At 36.3% G+C, this 18,693-nt stretch overlaps 1 protein-coding gene across 1 annotated transcript in view; it reads left to right on the top strand.

Annotated features, from left to right (window-relative positions):
* GMPR (guanosine monophosphate reductase) overlaps positions 1-18,693 on the top strand; it is a 36,524-nt gene that overhangs the window by 7,313 nt on the left and 10,518 nt on the right. Inside the window, exons 3-7 of the mRNA XM_072411660.1 lie at positions 2,683-2,766; positions 4,492-4,665; positions 10,209-10,290; positions 15,941-16,047; positions 17,741-17,783. Coding sequence (XP_072267761.1) covers positions 2,683-2,766; positions 4,492-4,665; positions 10,209-10,290; positions 15,941-16,047; positions 17,741-17,783 — 490 coding nt within the window. The remainder of the gene's footprint in view (positions 1-2,682; positions 2,767-4,491; positions 4,666-10,208; positions 10,291-15,940; positions 16,048-17,740; positions 17,784-18,693) is intronic.

The following is an 18,693-nucleotide window of genomic DNA, read 5'->3' as shown; positions in this document are numbered from 1 at the left end:
TTTTTTGCTGCTAATATGAACTAAGCCTAACTTGTTATACCACATTCATTATACTATTACACTACTACAAAGGATTACACTCTTAAAACTTAGAACACTAGGAAGTTGGGTCACAATACACAGAATAGGACAGTTGTGGCAAAATACATAGAATAGAAAAATTAGATATACTAAAGGGGCAGGCTGTACAAAGTTGTAACAAATAATTGGGAGAAGGTAGAACACTGAAACAATAAGAGGTTACTGGATACCCATGGCATAAACAACTGGGAGCACTAAATTTGCCGTGTTTTGCAACACCCCCTTTTTTACCACCCGGCTACAGCTTCCTACCACCTGGCTTAAAAAATTTTCTGGGGAGAACACTGTTGGGTGACTGTTCTGGGCATTGTGATTGTCCAATGACCAATGTCTTGGCAGTGGTTCTTTATTGGGTACCACTGTGGTCCAGAATGTATCTTTTAGATAAAGTATATTTATCCAACATGTTTTTCATGTGAAAGCAACACAATTCTACATCCCACACCATCCTCTCTGCAGTGATGTCCACATTCTTCTTCCAAAGTTCATCCTCAGTCTTGTTAAACATTCTTATAGAAGAATCATTCATGAGGACTTCCTGTACAAGTCTGGCCAGCAGTAAGGAAACTGAAGGGGAAATTAGGGTGTAGTTCAGGAGGGCTAAAAATGGGTTAGTAAATGACTGAAACAAATTGAGTCCCAATAATAAAAAGAAGCTAACATTTTTTGCAGTCTTTAGAAATTAAAACAAAACTTTTTATATATATTTATATATTAAATATTTCATAATAATTTACACACAGTAGGTTTCATTCTTTTAGGGACTTAATTTTAAAAACTGTGACGTTCAATAGATGAAGATAACATTTTCAACACCATGGAATCATGTAGTGATGTCAGTGAAAACTACTTCTAATGTGATGTCTCTTTAACATAAAAATAAAGGCTAAATTAAACTGACCCAGAACCATTTCATGGTTTGCCTATAAATCAGATAAAAGTTTAAAAGAAGTCAGATAAAGGTATACTGTTCTATAAATATAGGGACTTTGCTGCTGTAACTATTATATCTTGAGACAGATCCTATTCTACAATTGTCTGTTGGAATCTGGATAGAAGTAAATTATATTACGGTTCCACACATGGATCTCTATACTTCATGGTTTAGTAAATGCTTGTATGTTAAAACACATTGGAAGTAATTTCTCAAAGGAATATAGACTCTATACTTAGCAAGGTGAATTATTCCTGGCAAGGGATAATTCATGTAGTTTAGGTAATGTGGTGATAATTTACCTTGCAAAAATTACCCAATCACATGCAATGAATTCTAAACAAAACAGGATTTTTACTTGCAGATAATTAAACTGTTGTCAGCAGCAGAGCTTTGCTTAATTCACTAAGCATTTAAAATATTCCTTGCACTGGGATAGTTCACTGTAGCAAATCAATCCCATTATTTTACTTTGTGTTGTGTGTTTTAAAAGATGCCACCTGAATTGAATGGGTAACTGCAGGTGAACATACTCAAAATACAGCAAACTTGTAAAATATCAATTAGCTGACTCAAAAGCAGTTCATTTGCTAATACCCATGAGTTTTGAGTGCACCTGGAATAGGAGGCTAACAATATTATATTGTGAGTACTTATATTTAGTTTAATTGTTTTCGCAGTAAAAAAACACATTTTTATAAGCATCATAACCTAATCTAAAATGTTTACTTTCCCAACATTGTGTACATTGACGTATATTTATGAACAATTTGCATAGCGAATCCATCTATTTGGTTTTCTGCAAAATCACTATAAAAAGTTTAAAAAGTCACTATAGATGGGTAAATATACTTTAATGCACTTGAAAAGTAGGAAGTAAACAAGGGTGAATGTACTACAAGGGAGAAGTGCCTAAATTTTGTAAATGATTATGTTCTTTATGGTGCTTGAGGGCTAGTTTACACTGCAGTTCACCACCAGGACTTCTTCAACACTCAGGTGTGGTAGGGGTTCAAAACCGTTTGCCACTCAAACAGCTTTCTTTAAATCTTAATGAACCAAAACCACACTGCTTCAAACTCGCCTGCAAAAAACACCTATGACTACTCCCAAGTTGTAAAAATTGGTGCTGAAAACTCTGCAACCCTGAAAGTTTAATCTGTACAAGCCGTTGGGCTGCTTTCAGACTGAGCATGTGCGATTTGCTGCTCCCGGACACATAGCAAACTTTGAGAGTAAAAAAAAACCTCAAAGCCAGAAGCCATAGGTCATGTCCAGGAACTGCATCGCAACCCCACTGCATATGGCAGAATGGGGGACGTTGAGAGTGTGGGTGAGGGCTGTGGCTGTGTCTTCATTTAGTTCCAGCAGCCCTGGAGGATGCTAAAATACCTAGTACATCCTGATATCCTACAGTGAGCTGCACATAAGGAGTACACATGTATGGTACTTTACAGAAAAAACAAGCAGATAGAGTAAGTACCGGTATGTTCTTTTGCAAAAGTGTCATTGCATGTCTCTTCTGCAGTAAAAATTCTGCCACCTTGCAGCTTTTAAGTGTGGAAATATAGCTCAGCTTCAGCTTTGTACTATTATCTGTTTGTGATTACCATGTGAATGGTTTGTACATATTTAAGTTATTCATTGTTTCCTTGTTTGTCTTCTAGCATACAATGTTTACTGCAATTCACAAGCATTATTCTTTGGAAGACTGGAAGAAATTTGCCTCCACAAATCCAGAATGTCTTGAGGTATTATTATACCTATGATTGATGTATACTGTGCAACAAAAATAAAAGTGATCATACTTGATGGTCATGCATCTAGTCTTATTTAGAAAATTAATGCAATGTTTTCATATGATTCACACATCATTTTTCACTTCCAAGTGATATCACTGTAGATCAAGATCTTTAGGGCTTTAATGACTATAGGTAGATACATTTTAAGTATGTATATAATGACAATTACATCAAAGTTAGGTTTTAAAACTTTACCACACACTGACATGGAAATGTAGTTTACTTTTTTTATCTGGAAAACTATGACAAAAAAGACTATGCAGTCCCTATAAATGCAGTCCAGACTGCAAAACCTTTAAGATCTGTGCACCTGATGTTGGTTCCACTGAAAAACAGGAAGAAGATAAATAGTGTGTCGGAAGTTCTTAAATCACTATTTTGTTTTTTGGGTGTTTCCAGGAAGGTATTGCAGTGTGCAAGTATTGCAGTGTGCAAGGTATTGCAGGTATTGCAAGGGTGTTTGCAGGAAGGTATTAGTAACAGATGAATGCTGCTTTACTGTTTATTCTTATATTACTTTAACTGGAAATTCTGAATGCTGCTGAAATAGCAAATTATTTATTTTTTCCTGATCCAACATAGACAGTGTTCTGTGTGAATCATGTTTTTTGCTAGGCCAGAGTTTGCTGTGCCTACAAATTTTTTTAAGCTGTACTCCAACATACTGTATAGTACACTCTGGTATGTGCTGTATGTTACACAGGATTAATCTGTACAGGTACAGGTAGACCCCGGGTTAAGGACATCCGACATAAGGAAGGACGACTCCTAGATACAAAGGGGGCTGTGCAGGAAAAAGGCTTGATGGGGGGGGGGGGCAGTTTGCATGACATTCAGAAGAAATCTTTTGCTGTTCTGCAGCCTCTTGTAACTTTTTAATGACCAAGACAATCTCTGCAATTGTTTCTTCTTGCATGTCAAAGCACAGTTTGCTCCAGAAGTTAATGAATGTCTAGGCTCCATAGTTTTTTTTTTGCTTTGTTTGTGATTAACTTACAGTGAGGAATTTTCTACAGTAACTGACACCATGCTGCCTAATAATATGTTGCGACAAACATCTGTCCTAATTGCATTTATTAAAATAATGTACCTGTGCTGACTTACATACAAATTCAACTTAGGAACAAACCTATTTTCTAACTCAGACTTCCAAAACTGACAACATAACTGAGTGTAAACCATAACATTAAACCATTACACATATTTATCAAGACAAATTAATATTATTATTAATATTATTATTATTATTAATAAACAGGATTTATATAGCGCCAACATATTACGCAGCGCTGTACATTAAATAGGGATTGCAAATGACAGCCACAAATTGTGATACTGGGCCAGGGGGGCGGTAGACAACAGCAACAATGAGGGGTAAGGGGCTAAAGAGTCGGACAGAGTGGACTTTAAATGAAGTGAAAATGAGAGAGGGTGGGGTAGAAAGAACTCTGTATGTACAGACAAATAAACCAGTACATATATTATTAGTACAGATTTACCATAAAATACATACACTGTAGTACAACATTTTATACCTCCCTGTTCAACTGCATGGTATGATGTAGTATATAGTATTTGCTATTTGTTTGATCTATTTTTTCTGTTGGGTTTAGTGTATTGTTTATCTGCTGTTTTTCCCATTCAGTTTACTGTCTCCATATGGTTCTGTTGCAGCATATTGCAGCCAGCTCTGGCAGTAGTCAAGCAGACTTGGACAAACTAAGTAGCATCCTGGAAGCCATTCCTCTTATCAAATACATTTGCCTGGATGTAGCCAATGGATATTCAGAACATTTTGTAGAATTTGTAAAGAATGTCCGTGCCAAGTTTCCAAACCACACAATTATGGTAAGTTTTAGATATCACTAACACATGTACTGCATTTCTTACGGTAGATTTGCACACTTTGTATACTTAGGTATGACTTTGTGTCTGGATAATCCAATAATATTCCAGGTCCATTTGTTCAGAATATATTTTGCTTGTGACAATGGTTACAAATGTTCAATGTTATATCTCTTATGTTTTTTAACGGTAAAAAATTGGGAGCAGATGTATTACAGTTTGAATAATGTCAAGATTATAGATGACCATCACATTGTTAGTCATGTTCCCCTACAAGATCTAGAAATTTCTCCATTGAAATGTAATTATTAAGCTTCTGTACCCAAAATTGTCTTGGCTCATTATTATTCTATTCATTTGTGATCCCTCTGAATTCTTCCATTAATATATATATATATATTGTATATATTATACAGATTTGGCAACTACTACAGAGAGTGACAGAAATACTAGATCAATAGGGGCTCAAAAAAATGTCCTATATACTATTTATAAATAAATATATAAATATGCAGATCAATGAATATATGAGACTTGCTGCTTGGTCCAGAGCAAACTTTATAAGCAATATCTTTTTATACACTGAAACATTAGAATTTGGTATTGATAGATTCCATCACTGCCAGATGAGAAAGGATTGCACTCACCTGATGTCTTTGGTTTTAGTAAAATACTAGCGGTCAATGCGCCTGGAGTACCGGCTACACACATGTTATACAGGACTCCCTCTGGCAGTAAGCATGCACCTTTGCTCTCTCTTTCATGTAGACAATCCCAGGTTTCCATGTCAATCTGGTAAGTGCTCCTGCTATACACACAGCAGGGAAACCACATTCCCTTATTATGAAGAAAATTTTCTTCCCATTGATCAGTCCAGGTGTCCTCTTTCCTTTAATATCCACAAGCCCAAGATACCAAATTGACCAATTGCAAAAACACCAATTTTCAGTATAAGATCATGTTCACGGATGAACAGATTTGTGCTTTTTACGCCATGATATATAGATCATATATATATGAAACCATTGGTCCTATCTGCTACATATTTTGGAAGTCATTAATTGGCTGCCATCTTACTTGGCTTGAAACTCCCTGTTCACCTTTTCTGTTCAGGTCCAGGTTTAGCAGACTAATGTAACACTTAGCCATAGGTTAGTTCAGCTTGGGAACCTGCAGAATTCAAAGTTAATGGCCTTCCACTGAAATACAGCCGAAAGTGCGGTATAATATACTTCTGGTTTAAGTGTAAACATTTGAAGATGAAGAAATTGTTAAAAGGTTGCAGAAATGACAGGCAAAGTTGTCAATAGCGGGGAATGAGGGAGGAGAGGTACGTTTATTTAAAAGCACAAATGTGAACAGGTAGGTATGTTTTATTGCAGAATATACATAGCCTGTCCCTTCTGCAATAAACAATCTGCCTGCTTACATCCTTTTATTACCTTTAGTTCTGCTTTATTGTGAAAATGTAACACTGAAAAAAAAATGTACAAAATTCTCCCTTGATGCTGTTTTCATGTATTTAGTTAGGACATGAGTTCATGTATACCTGATATCGAGTGTTACATTATTACACTGCCCATTTAGACAAGTGTGGCAAGGATGGAGGTAAATTACTGAAAACAGACCACTATAAACCATGAGTACTTCTCCGTAAAAGCTTTTGTACAATTTAATTTTGGGAATTGCTAAATGGGTTTCAGTAACTGTTACCAGAAAAATTGCTAAATTGGCTAAATGCCAAGCAACAGTTCCACCTTGAGGTTTTCACAGAGAGCAGAGATAAATACCTATCATCTTCAGACTGAAGGTTTATTAGCTTAGCTGTATTTTTTAGCTTAAAGAAGAACTACCTACCTATATCATTTTTCAATTCTCTTTTTTATAGTTTTTCTTATATATATATATCTATTTTTTACTTTGGTTTTGGAATAAGTACAATACAGAATATATATATTGAATGAAAGAATGAATGAATTAAATGGAACAGAGGTAAGGAAGAAGGTAGGGGACTAGTTTTAAACATACCAATATATATCTTTTTATAAAATACTAATGAAAATTTGTTTTTTGTGTCTTTAAAAAATGTCATTGGGTTAAAACTGATTGTAGATCAGAAACTCTTTTAACAAATGTTTGAAATCAATTTCATTCCTGGGGCTGGTATTAGCAAAAACAAAAAGTGATACATTTCTAGAATATACAGCTACCTAAAATGCTTCATGTGTTTAATGTACTAGAGCAGCGGTCCCCAACCTTTTTGGCCCCAGGGACCGGTTTCACGGAAGGAAATTTCTCTGAGGACCGGGGGGTGCACAGAGAGAAAAGAGAAGACATACTCTGGCGTCTTCTCTTTTCTCTCTGTGCACCTCTGCTGCTTCAAAGCGATCACATGACATCTGACAGCCAATCGAGCTGCATGTCATGTGCTCGCATTGCTTGTACACAGACTACTGTGTACATTTACCGGCATCTCATACAAACACCGCTGCGGACCACTTTCGGTCCGCGGATGGTGGTTGGGTGCCGCTTCGTTTTTAATAATGGATCATGTACTCGCGGCCCACTGAAAACACCGCCGCGGACCGGTAGTGGGCCGCGGCCCGGTGGTTGGGGACCGCTGTACTAGAGCATCAGTACATTATAGAGAACTAAGTTCACAAACATTCCAAAAGTGGGTGCTTGACAGCTGATTTTAACAATCACCAAGCTTCTTCTAGCTCCCGGACTTAAAAGGCTGAGTAAGCCGTGAGTATGAAGAGATGTGCCCTGCTGTTCTTTTCATTGCATTACCCTATATTGCTAGGGTAGGAGTCTTAAACTTTATGGATGCTGGCTGTTTTCCTTCACCCTCTACCTATTAAATTATTTGTCTAGCCATATTTGCTTATATAAGTTAATGCTTAGTGTTCCTTATGATCTTCATTACATAGAAAATGTAAATCCAAGTTCAGAGGGTCCTCCTCTACTCCACCTTAATTAGGTTGCAGAGTAGTGAGTCTTCAGGAGAACAGCAATGGAGAAGAGGTGAGTAATGCAGGGAGATCTCTTTTTCATGTTTAAATATGCTGGTCTCCTTTTTGTTTTTTTTAAGAAAAAGTTGACTAGATAATACATAGATAATATAATTTTTTTTTGTTTGCCCTACTCACCTTTTTTTCAAAATCATAAGGCCATTCTTGTCACTTTTCAGCTTGGTAATCTTTAGGCACTAAGGGGTCTATAAGGGGTATATAAATATCTTCAACCAAGAATATCCCAGATTTTACCCTAAATCACATATTTTCACTTTGGATTCAATTAAAAAATGTATGCATCATAAGAAAACGTTGATTCACACATTTGATGACATTTATTTATTGGATAAAAGTTGTGTGAACACATTTAGAGTCATATAGGAACACAAAAACGACATAAGCTATACAATGAGGGATGATTGCTTTTTTTTTTTTTTGTATTGCAGGCAACTGCATTATATCTATATCAAAATACATTAATATTATGTACAAATGTATAAAAGATAAGATAGACTGGAATTAAGCATACATGTAAATAAACACGTGTCCGCAGAGACCACCACAAACTTTTATCTTTCATCTAGACTACTGTAACCTCCTCCTCTCTGGTATTCCACTAACTCGACTCTCCCCTCTCCAATCTAATATGAATGCTGCAGCCAGACTCATCCATCCTTCCCTCCGCTCTTCTTCTGCTTCATCTCTTTGTAGTTCTCTTCATTGGCTTCTATTTCACCTTAGAATCAAATTCAAGCTCCTGTGCTTTGCCTTCATATCCCTCCACAGTTCTTGTAGCACTTACATTACTGACCTGGTAAAGAAATACTCCCCCTGCCGCTCTCTCCGCTCCTTCCATGACCTACTAATGACTTCCTGACTCATAACCTCATCACACGCACGGATACAAGACTTCTCTAGAGCTGCCCCGACTCTCTGGAATGGTCTTCCATTTCCTATTTGACTTGCTTCTACTTTCTGCTCATTTAAAAGGGCATTTAAAACCAATCTTTTCATAGTATTAAGCAGTAGGACTAAAAAAATAAATTTTATTGGTAAGAGATTGATCCTACTCTAAAATATTTGGCTGATTGTTTCAATAATAAATGTTCATGTCACTTTTTACAGCAAGGCACAGCAGCACATTATGCAGGCATTTGTTTATTGTAGAACCATTTTTTTAATTGTACATTATAACATTCATAACATTTAAAATGATATAATATATTATTTTAGAGTAATCAAAAATAAATAAATATAATTTTAATCCATATAATACCCTATAAAAAGAAAGCTACAATTGTTCTGTTGGCTTTATCATTGATTACCAGAAACACTATTATTTTTGGTATTTCATGCTCCAGATTGTATTATCAAGTTAGTGCCCAAATGCCAGACATATTTTGGACTAAGGGGGAGAGAAGAAGAGGTTGGAGGCTTAATCGGGTTTTAAATGTTGCGTCCTCTTATAAGAAATGGTTTTCTTTATTCTATTTAAATATAGGAAGTAAATGAAAATATAGGTTTACCGTATCTCGGGGGACTATAGAGCTACCATATCCCGCTAGGGTGACATGAGAAAACAATTTGTACATTAAAGGAAAATATTCCTAAGGAGCACAGTGATAACAATAAAATCATGCCTGAGGGTCTAAACATTCGTCACTGTACTACAAAATGTAATTTATTCACAGACCTTATCTCAAAACATAACAAATACAGAAAAGTTGCGGCATAGCAAATATCACAAACAATGGGATCGTTATTTAACAAAATTACAATCAAATATGGTTAGTGTTACAAATTATAACAGCAAAAGAACCAAGAACTCCAATAAAAGAAAAGACAATAATCAGCATACAATTGGTGGATCATTGGCCAGAAGATGGTAGGCATACCATGCAATTTGTGCAAAGGTCATGAGAACTCTTTTTCTTGTATCCAAAGATAATGTAACTATGTATGATTCCCATATTCTAAAAAAATCATCCGCCCGTGTTTTCTTGTCCAGAGAAGCTTCAACCCATTCCATCTCAAAAACAAACCATAAAATTTCAAAAAATAGTGTAAGTGAAGGGGGGTTGCTGTAATCCAATTATGGAGAATAGATTTCTTTGCTACCAGGGAAATTATCATCAAAAGTTTCCTGCAGCCTTTGGCAACCTTTGCACCATGAAACAACATTTCTCCGAAAATGACCTTATCTCTTTTATCTATATTTACTTTATTATAAAAAAAATGACTACATCATGTTAGTGCACTGTGTTCTGTTTGTTTGCCTTTAGTTGTACAGTGCTCTTTTTACAAAAAAGTGTGAGACTGAGATTGCTTTTTTATGTACTGCTTGGATCTCTCAAAAGTGTTGTCTGTATTTTATTTTACTTTTCTATACTTGTTACATTTCTTGGAATTGGAAACAAAAGTAACACTGAGTTTTTGTCTGAAATTTGTCTGAAGTTTATAGAAAAAGTTCTGAAGTTGCACTATATTGTTATTATATTCCTTTTGATGTTTATGTTCTTTTACTTCTAGGCTGGCAATGTGGTTACAGGAGAAATGGTAGAAGAGTTAATACTCTCAGGTGCGGACATTATAAAAGTAGGAATTGGTCCAGGTAAGTACAACAGTTTTCTTAGTATAAAACACAATTATACAGCTTAGTTTCATATTTCAGTCAGTGTCAGTTCTTCATAAAAAGAATAATGAGAAAAAAAGAACAATGTAAAAGTAACCAGTGAGGACAGAAATATTCTACTGGATGCTGCTGATTTATTCCACAAGTGGCCGTTCATGGCTTCCCTACACATTAATGCACCAAGGATGCAGAACAGAGTTCAGACATTTTACATTTCACAGCTTGTATGATCTAGTGGAATAATAATCAATAAAGACACTGCACTGGATTACTGCTCCAAGTTTCACTAGAAATTCAGACCTTTGCTAAAGGTTTGCTATAAAAGCTATTCATTTCTCTAAATCAGACACTTTCTACCCCCAAGCCCTGAACAAAGGGAATTCTCCTAAAAACATGTTGGGTTTCATAATAGAAGTCGCTCATTCTCAACTAACTACCTTATAGATTTGTCTTGTTAGTGCACCTTTCATTCTTGACCTCACTTTTCACCCAAGGTCCTACAGGTGACTTGAGGGAAAAGTTGGTTTCAAAATTAACTGTTATATTGACACTATTTACAGTCCTTACGATCTTCAGGACCTTGGAAGCTCCTTAGATCCAGTACCACGTCTGACCAAGCCAATTTGTTTTGTTTCAGTGACTCACTGTGCCTGATTTAATAAAGCTCTACAATGCTGGAAAAGATAGACCATCATGGGAGAACCTGGGTGATCCAACAAACCTTATTTATGGATCACCCAGGTTCTCCCATGATAGTCTATACTTGCTAGTTTGTTATAGAGATTTATTAAATCAGGCCAACTATGTAGCAAAACCAGGTCAAGATAACAGGACTGGAACCTACACTGTAACAATATTAACAGTTACAGCTCCTATTTCTCTTTCTTCACAGATTCTCTTTAGGTTCTCAGTACAGGTTATGCTACCACTGTTATTATGAAATCAAATGTATATTTTAAAATACAGCTATGCCAACTTTGTTAAAAGAATGAATATCAGATATTTCTACACATAATATTCATTCCAGACTAGGCCTAAATTTGTGAAAGTGCAGGTGCCTCTCTCCTGCTGTTTTGAACCTGGGCGCGCCTGCTTTTCCAGTTTTAATTAGTATTGCCTCTCCTGCCGGCCAGAAAATAGAAATCAGAAAATAGCTTCTCTCCTAATCACCCTTGGCTCAGACCCCGTACTCTGCAACTGTGCAACGTGTCTCCACTAGTATCGAGCCCCCTAGCTCTGCTGAGCATTTCCTCTACACCTGCTGTTTAATTCAGTGCTTTCCCTGTCCATGCGCCTGTGTTAACGCCTTATTGCCCATTCTGGAGTTTCACTGCCTGTTTCCTTGTGCTGTTCCAGTGTTCCTCGGTGTCTGCGGTGATCCCAGTGTCTCCTGTGTCACCTGTGCGTCCTGTTTGCTTCCTGTGTCTCCTGTGCTTTACTGTTTCTGTGGTGGCCCCGGTGTCACAGGTGTCTATTTTCTGGATCTCTGGTTTTGACCCCTGGCTTGTTCCTGACCTCTCTTGCATGCTGCCTGCCTTGACCTTGGCCTTCCTTGACAATACTCCAGCCTAGTGATTTGGTACCATACAGTACATCTTCCTGCCCACCCTGATGTGACCAAGGAACGCAACCTGGCAGCAGCTAGTAGCTCAACATCCCCACCACTAGAGGCTCTGGAGAAGACCCAGTTGCTGCTTAGATTCTGCACCTTAGCCTTTCTCAGGGCTCACACCACTACTGTGCAAGCCATAGCGACCCCTAGAGGCTCTGTCTTCCAAAGCGTGACATGGAGAACTCTTTAATCCATGTTTACATTCTTTACGTATATTCCAATATTTGTATCAGATTGATTTATTGCTTATCTCAGGCTTGTTTTTCTGCCCTTCATTGATTGGTATAATTTGTCTTAAACTTTGATAAACGTGTTCTCCCCCTCCCTGTTTTTGATGTTAAATTCTGTTTTGTGTACCTATGAATGACTACTGTATGTGTATTTTTGTATGAGAATAAAAGTTTTGAAACTATATAAATATCTCTAAGATTACAGTAACCCCACTGCGAAACTTTCTTTCCCACCAACACTGCTGGTGGGAAAAAAAATATACCTAAAGCTGATGTCAGTTGAATCACTAGCGCGTGATTTGGCGAAATTCTTCTTTCCGGTGTCAGTGTCACGGACTGCATGACATGGACACTTCCTACTGGCTGTGATGAAGTCAGTATAGGGACTGATTGGTGCAGGCATTATTGGTGGAGCAGCAGTCTCTCAGAATGGGGATAACACTGTCAACGGACCTGACCTGCAAATTTACGTTAACAAGTAGGAAACATTAATTTTCTGATTCTGGGGGTCAGAGGGGAGCTACATTTTTTTTGTGTAGATAGGCTTTAAGTATATAACAAAGTAATAACTATCCAACGACTTGGTAAAAATGAATAAACCCCAAATCAGAGACATCAAAATGCTAATAGTTCATGCATAGTTGTGCATGGTCGACAGAGATCTTTTCTCCCTTCAGTAGCTGTTTTCTTTACTTTCCTCAACTCTCACTTTTTATGTAAACTTAATCAAACATCTGCATGCGTTTGTTCTGGTCATTGTAGAAAACGGCAGCTAGTTCTAGGATGCCTTTTACAAATCTTTTAGCTAATCCACCTACAAAATCCCAGTACATGTGTGGTCATAGTGGTAAAGGCTGTAGTTCACTATTTGATTGTATAAATATGAACAGAAATAGCTAATAAAAACACAGCTTTCTGGTAGAAATCCAACCTGGAAGATACTTGTATGTTCAGGTTTAATCATATTCTGTATTCTTCTGCCTTTAATAAGGATTCAACTACAGGGCAAATTTTATCATTAATCCTAGCCATGTGTTTGTGGTAACGCAGGCCTTTCCTAGCAAAAAGCACCAAACAAATTTGACATTTATGATGTTTCTTGTTTAGTTGGAAAGATGTTGTAACTTAATAACATATTTCCGAATTTGTTATGTTTCCATTCTGTGAATCACAGGAAAAAGCAGGACTATCTTTTTCTCCAGATGTACTTAAGCTTAGATCAACAATGAGTAGAACCAGTTGATTTATTTTATTTTTTTTTTGCTGTAGAGACTGATTATGTCAAAGGAAGGTAGACGTTGGACAGAATGATTAAGATCCCGCTGTGCCTACATCACAAATAATAATTCGTTAACGTTTTTCTTTTTAAAAAAATAGGTTTTGGAGATCAGATTTTTTTGTAATAATCAACACAAAAAAATAATAGAATGGCAGAGGTAAAACACGAATAAAGACAAATACAGCTAAACACAAAAACAAATATCTCAGGCAGAAGAACCTCTATTGTTGCACAGTTCTTTACTTTTAAATTGGATGTAAAACCTAGCAGTGAACGTCTTTCACTTGCTCTATTTTAGTCAGCAGATAAGCTTGTAACTTTTTGTGTATCCTGCCCATATTGCACTGAATTATCAAGCAGTGTTACCCAGCCCTGCCCAGTTTAGCCTGGGAGACAACTGCACCTTGGATAAGTTGTACAGTGAGTGTTGTTACCCTAGACAGAAAGTAATCACTGCCAGGGTCATCAGATGAAATAAAGGAAAAAGAGAAATTAATGCAGCCACTATGCAAAGGGTTGGTAAGCTGTCATATGTTACATTTTTGTTCTTGGATAACCATATCATTAAATATATATCCATATGATTTCCAAGTCATTTGGTCCACTTATAATCCCAACTTTTTAGTCTCCTTCCCTTTGTCTTTCATCATGAACTTAAAGCAAACTTTAACTAAAATTTGTACCTTACATAAAAGGGTAGACAACCCTTTCATATAAGGTACAAAATACCATCTTCTTGGGGGAAGAGGGTTTAAAACTCTTAAAACTTAAAACAAAAACAAAAGTAAAATCCCTCCCCTTTCTGTCTTGATCATCATGGCAATCAAGACTGAATGGCAGTGCAGAGACAAAGGAGTTTTTTTTGTTCTTTTTTCTTCTGCTTTAAAAAAAATATTTTTCAGTTTTAGTTTATATATAAGTATATATATATATATATATATATATATATATATATATATATATATATATATACACACACTTATTAAATATTTTTTTGAAGGCAAAAGGACAAAAAGCATAGAGTGATGGACAGGTATAATATTTGAGGCACTGCTGGTAAAGTCAGCTAATTAACTGTTCAGTTTACCAAACTCAAGCTTTAGTGAATTCATCATTTTTTTTTACTACCTGTGATGTTTAATATTTCAGGAAGAAATCATCAAAAATAATTGCTTTTATGATTTTTCTTCATGACCCAACAATGTCAAGCTTGTTGGAACAGAATCAAATATCCTAAACAAACAGCTAGTAACATAAACAGAGTAATCTATATTTTCACTGGTTTTGTTTGGTACATACACTCCCCCACAGGTAGCCTTTCTGAGCTAGACCAGACTATTTATAAAGAAAGCATAGCCCTAGTTAGTCATCTCCATCATGCCTTGCACAGATGTAACATACACCAGTGTGTTTTGGTACTCTAAATAGCATTTGTGTTACTAATCACTGGAGAGACAGCTGCACTGTCTGAAAGTGATGTAAAGGTTTGTAGAAATGGATATACTGATGCACATGGGTAATTCTAATCTCATTTTCTAGTTTATCTAATGATGTCACCCCATGGGCAAGGCATCAAGTGCTTTTTTTGGTGCTTTATAAAAATCTTCTGTGGCTTTGTGTATGACATATGTCAATACAAGGCCGCTTTAAAATGCAAGTAATAGCATAGTTTTTTCATGTGCAGCACTTCTCATGCAAATCAATGTCCATTAAACTATCATGTTGCAGCCAGCATTCTTTATATATCAGCCACCAATATCTTGGTCCCACTTTGGTTAACAGTTGTTATATTTTTATTAGTACCTCATGATAGCACTGGAATAATTGGCTCTAATTCTGTCACATTCATTGTATCCACTGCTTACAATGTGTACTGGCGGCTGATTAATTAAAATGCAGATATACCATGTGTAGAAAAACAATGTAGATGCCACCACATCCGAGATGTTCTTCATGGCCTTTAGAAAGAAGGTTGTAAAAGCCTATGAGTCTAATGGGGGATTTAAAGAAATCACCCAAATATTTGATGTCAGGAATTTATGTAGCAAGTGGCTTTATTTTAAATGACTGTTCATTTGTCTATGGCTGGCCAGCTCTTAACTGTTCCAAAAAGTACATTATAGCAATATTACCATTTACTATAGAACATAGGCAAAGACCAGGCCTTCTGAAATATTGTGATAATTGTGATAATTAGGTAAAGTTAAGTCAAATTACTAGGAAAAGATATTTGTGGTAACGGTAGCAATACCAGCTTTTGGAACCAATAATGTACGTACTTTTATATAGTACAGTAGTAAATCTATTAAATCATATAAGGATATATATGGGGGAACTAGTAAATGCCCCAGTTAGGGTATCCTAAATATAGCAGCCTTCTGCTATATTTTAATATAGGACATAGTCTAAACTAATAAAGTTTGAAGGTCCCTGAGCTGAGTAGAGCAAGCTTTGCCTGTTATGAAGTCTGTAGAACTAATCCTCTGTTTTATGTCCCTTCTTCTACAGGATCTGTTTGTACAACCAGGATTAAAACAGGTGTTGGCTACCCCCAGTTGAGTGCTGTGATTGAATGTGCTGACTCTGCCCACGGGTTAAAAGGGCACATCATTTCCGTAAGTACAGAGATGAGTTTACTAAACAACACATGAACTTTTTTAAGGCCATCTTTTCTCGGTCACTTGCTGTTACTGGTCAGTCTACATCCTTCATAGAATTTGTTAATTTTACAGCAACATAGAAGAAAACAAGGTCATAAAGCTGACTGGTGTTAAGACTCAGTGCAAAACACAAAACCACTGTAAAATGTTTTACATTGAATTCTGACAGTCCCGCAAAAATACAGTATGTACTAATGGAAAGAGTGCCTAAAGGTAACATATATAGATATACATATATAAAAGTTTACTTAATAAGGCGGTGCACAGATTTAACTGTGCTGTAACCCATAGGAGTCCACTATTCCCCACTTTACTAGTTGGAACCTGTCATAGAAATAAAAAAAATCATTCTCAGGTCATTTATTTCAATGCCCATATAACATACATATAATAATGTTACACTGCATGAATAATTTATAGGTCTGCTTGACTTAAGCTGCGTACACACGTGCAATTTTTGTCGTTGGAAAGGATCTTTCACGATCCTTTCCAACGACAAAGGACTGCACGATGTATGAATGGTGCTGTACATACAGCACCGTTCTGCTCTATGGAGAGGCGAGGGGGAGAGCGACGGAGCGGCACCCCGCTGCGCGCTCTCCCCCTTCCCTTGCATTAGGATCGCTCGTTGGAAAACTTCAATGATTTAGGTCAGTTTTATCACATAACACACAGCATCTGCATTTACCAATGTTCAATGCCCAGTATCTTCTGTCAAAGTGGAACTAAGCCCAAAAACAAAACAGTTGTATATTACAGTCCCTAGATGTGGTGCCTGCTTTACTTTTATTTTGGGGCATTATTTTCTCCTTGTTATACTAAACATGTTCAGTCACCCCACTGTGTGTATGGAGGAGCCTTGTTTGGTACACTTGGCTGTCCTTTGGACTACAGGGGGAGTTGGACTACATGGAGGATAATACCTTTAATTTATAGAAATTGCATTTCTTTGCTTTTATTTCTGCTCACGTGAAAAGGTTGGGCATTTCTGAAAAAAATCAGCATTAGCCTAAAAAATGAAAATGCAGCCAACTTATCTAAGAATTAGTGTTGTTTTTAGGTATTATTTTGGTAGATTCTAAACTTTCATATGACTTCAGAAAAAGTTTTACAAAATGATTTTCTTTACAGACAAACTTTGTTTAAGTAAGTTCATAACTCAAGTGTCTTAGGTTAGCAGCTGTAATCAGAAGCTCTTAGCCAGCTGCTCACATGGAGGGTTTGTGGTTTATGATTTTGTAACATTATTTCATTTAATTGTATGGCCTAGCCAAATGTTACAAAATAGTATTTCCAGGAAAGCAAAACACTATTTTCTTGTTTGCCACTAGGTGGTGATCCTGATCTAACACAAAGCAAAGCCATGCTGTGACAAAGCCACTATAATTGTAACAGATAACATTATCTAATGAACTGTAGCATGATGCCCTGCTCTTTTCTTTGTCAAGACCTTCCTAGCTATTATTGCATGGCAACATTCAAAATGAACTTGATCTCAGACACTATTTGGATTCTAATACTTATTGTGGAATAGATATGTGAATAAGGTGCATCTGAATATGAAAAAATCCAAATATATATTAGAATATAAGAAAGATGATTTACAAATATATGTGTATGAATGATTCTATTTTTATCTTGAATAAAGGATGGAGGCTGCAGCTGTCCAGGAGATGTCGCCAAAGCATTTGGTGAGTTGTGTGACTTGCATGTAACACCTATGCAGCAGATTGTGTTATCACAAATAATGAATTTCCTCCTAGCTTCCTCCAAGACACTATCCCATTTGCAAGCTTTGCTTGTGCACAATCTGCATATCAATTTATACAAACATACTAGCTCACCCTAAATACTTCCAGCTATTTATTTTCTTTATTATCCCAACCAACTGGAAGAGGAACATATAGAGAAAATTCTACCTCGAACTTTCAAAAGCCTCTGTTTTAAAATGTTTGAACAATAGGAGTATACTTAAAATGCAGTGAATTTGGTATTTATTAAACATGCCCTAGTGGTGAATCATTCACAGTATTTTAAATCACATCAACTTTGCTTTTACTGTTTTATAAATATTTCCCTACATAAGACCAGACTAATAATTTGAAGGTATATTAATGATCTCATGTAAAACAATTTATTGCTTCTGGTGGCCAGTCTTATTGCAGTCCATAGATGAATTTGCCTTCAGAATCACAATGCCTGGTTGTCCAAGCCAAGAAAAGATACATGCCCATTACACTAAAACCTTCACAAACTACAGACATCCGGGGAAACAATTATAATCAGGGTTTTTTGCCTTCCTGTGGATCAACTTTGTCTATAGGTTTTGTATCTGGGATATGTTTATTTCCCAAGTGGTTGAATTAGATGGACTATTTTCAACCTATCTGACTATGTAACTATGTGCTAAAAAGCAAAAGCTTCATTCATCAGATTTTGCCCATGTTAAGGTCAGACAACCCTTAATGAGAAGCCATGCTGGATGATTGCTAAATGATTAGCTGCTTTGGGTAACTTATTTTAATTACTGGAGGTATGAACCATATCTGAAATAAAATCTTTTCTATGAAATGAAATAGCAGTGGGTGGATGCTTGGTGGA

Source organism: Pyxicephalus adspersus, chromosome 5 (assembly GCF_032062135.1).
Source record: "Pyxicephalus adspersus chromosome 5, UCB_Pads_2.0, whole genome shotgun sequence".
Classification (NCBI taxonomy): domain Eukaryota; kingdom Metazoa; phylum Chordata; class Amphibia; order Anura; family Pyxicephalidae; genus Pyxicephalus; species Pyxicephalus adspersus.
Note: the sequence above shows the minus strand (reverse complement) of the source record. Positions and strands in the feature narration are given on the sequence as shown.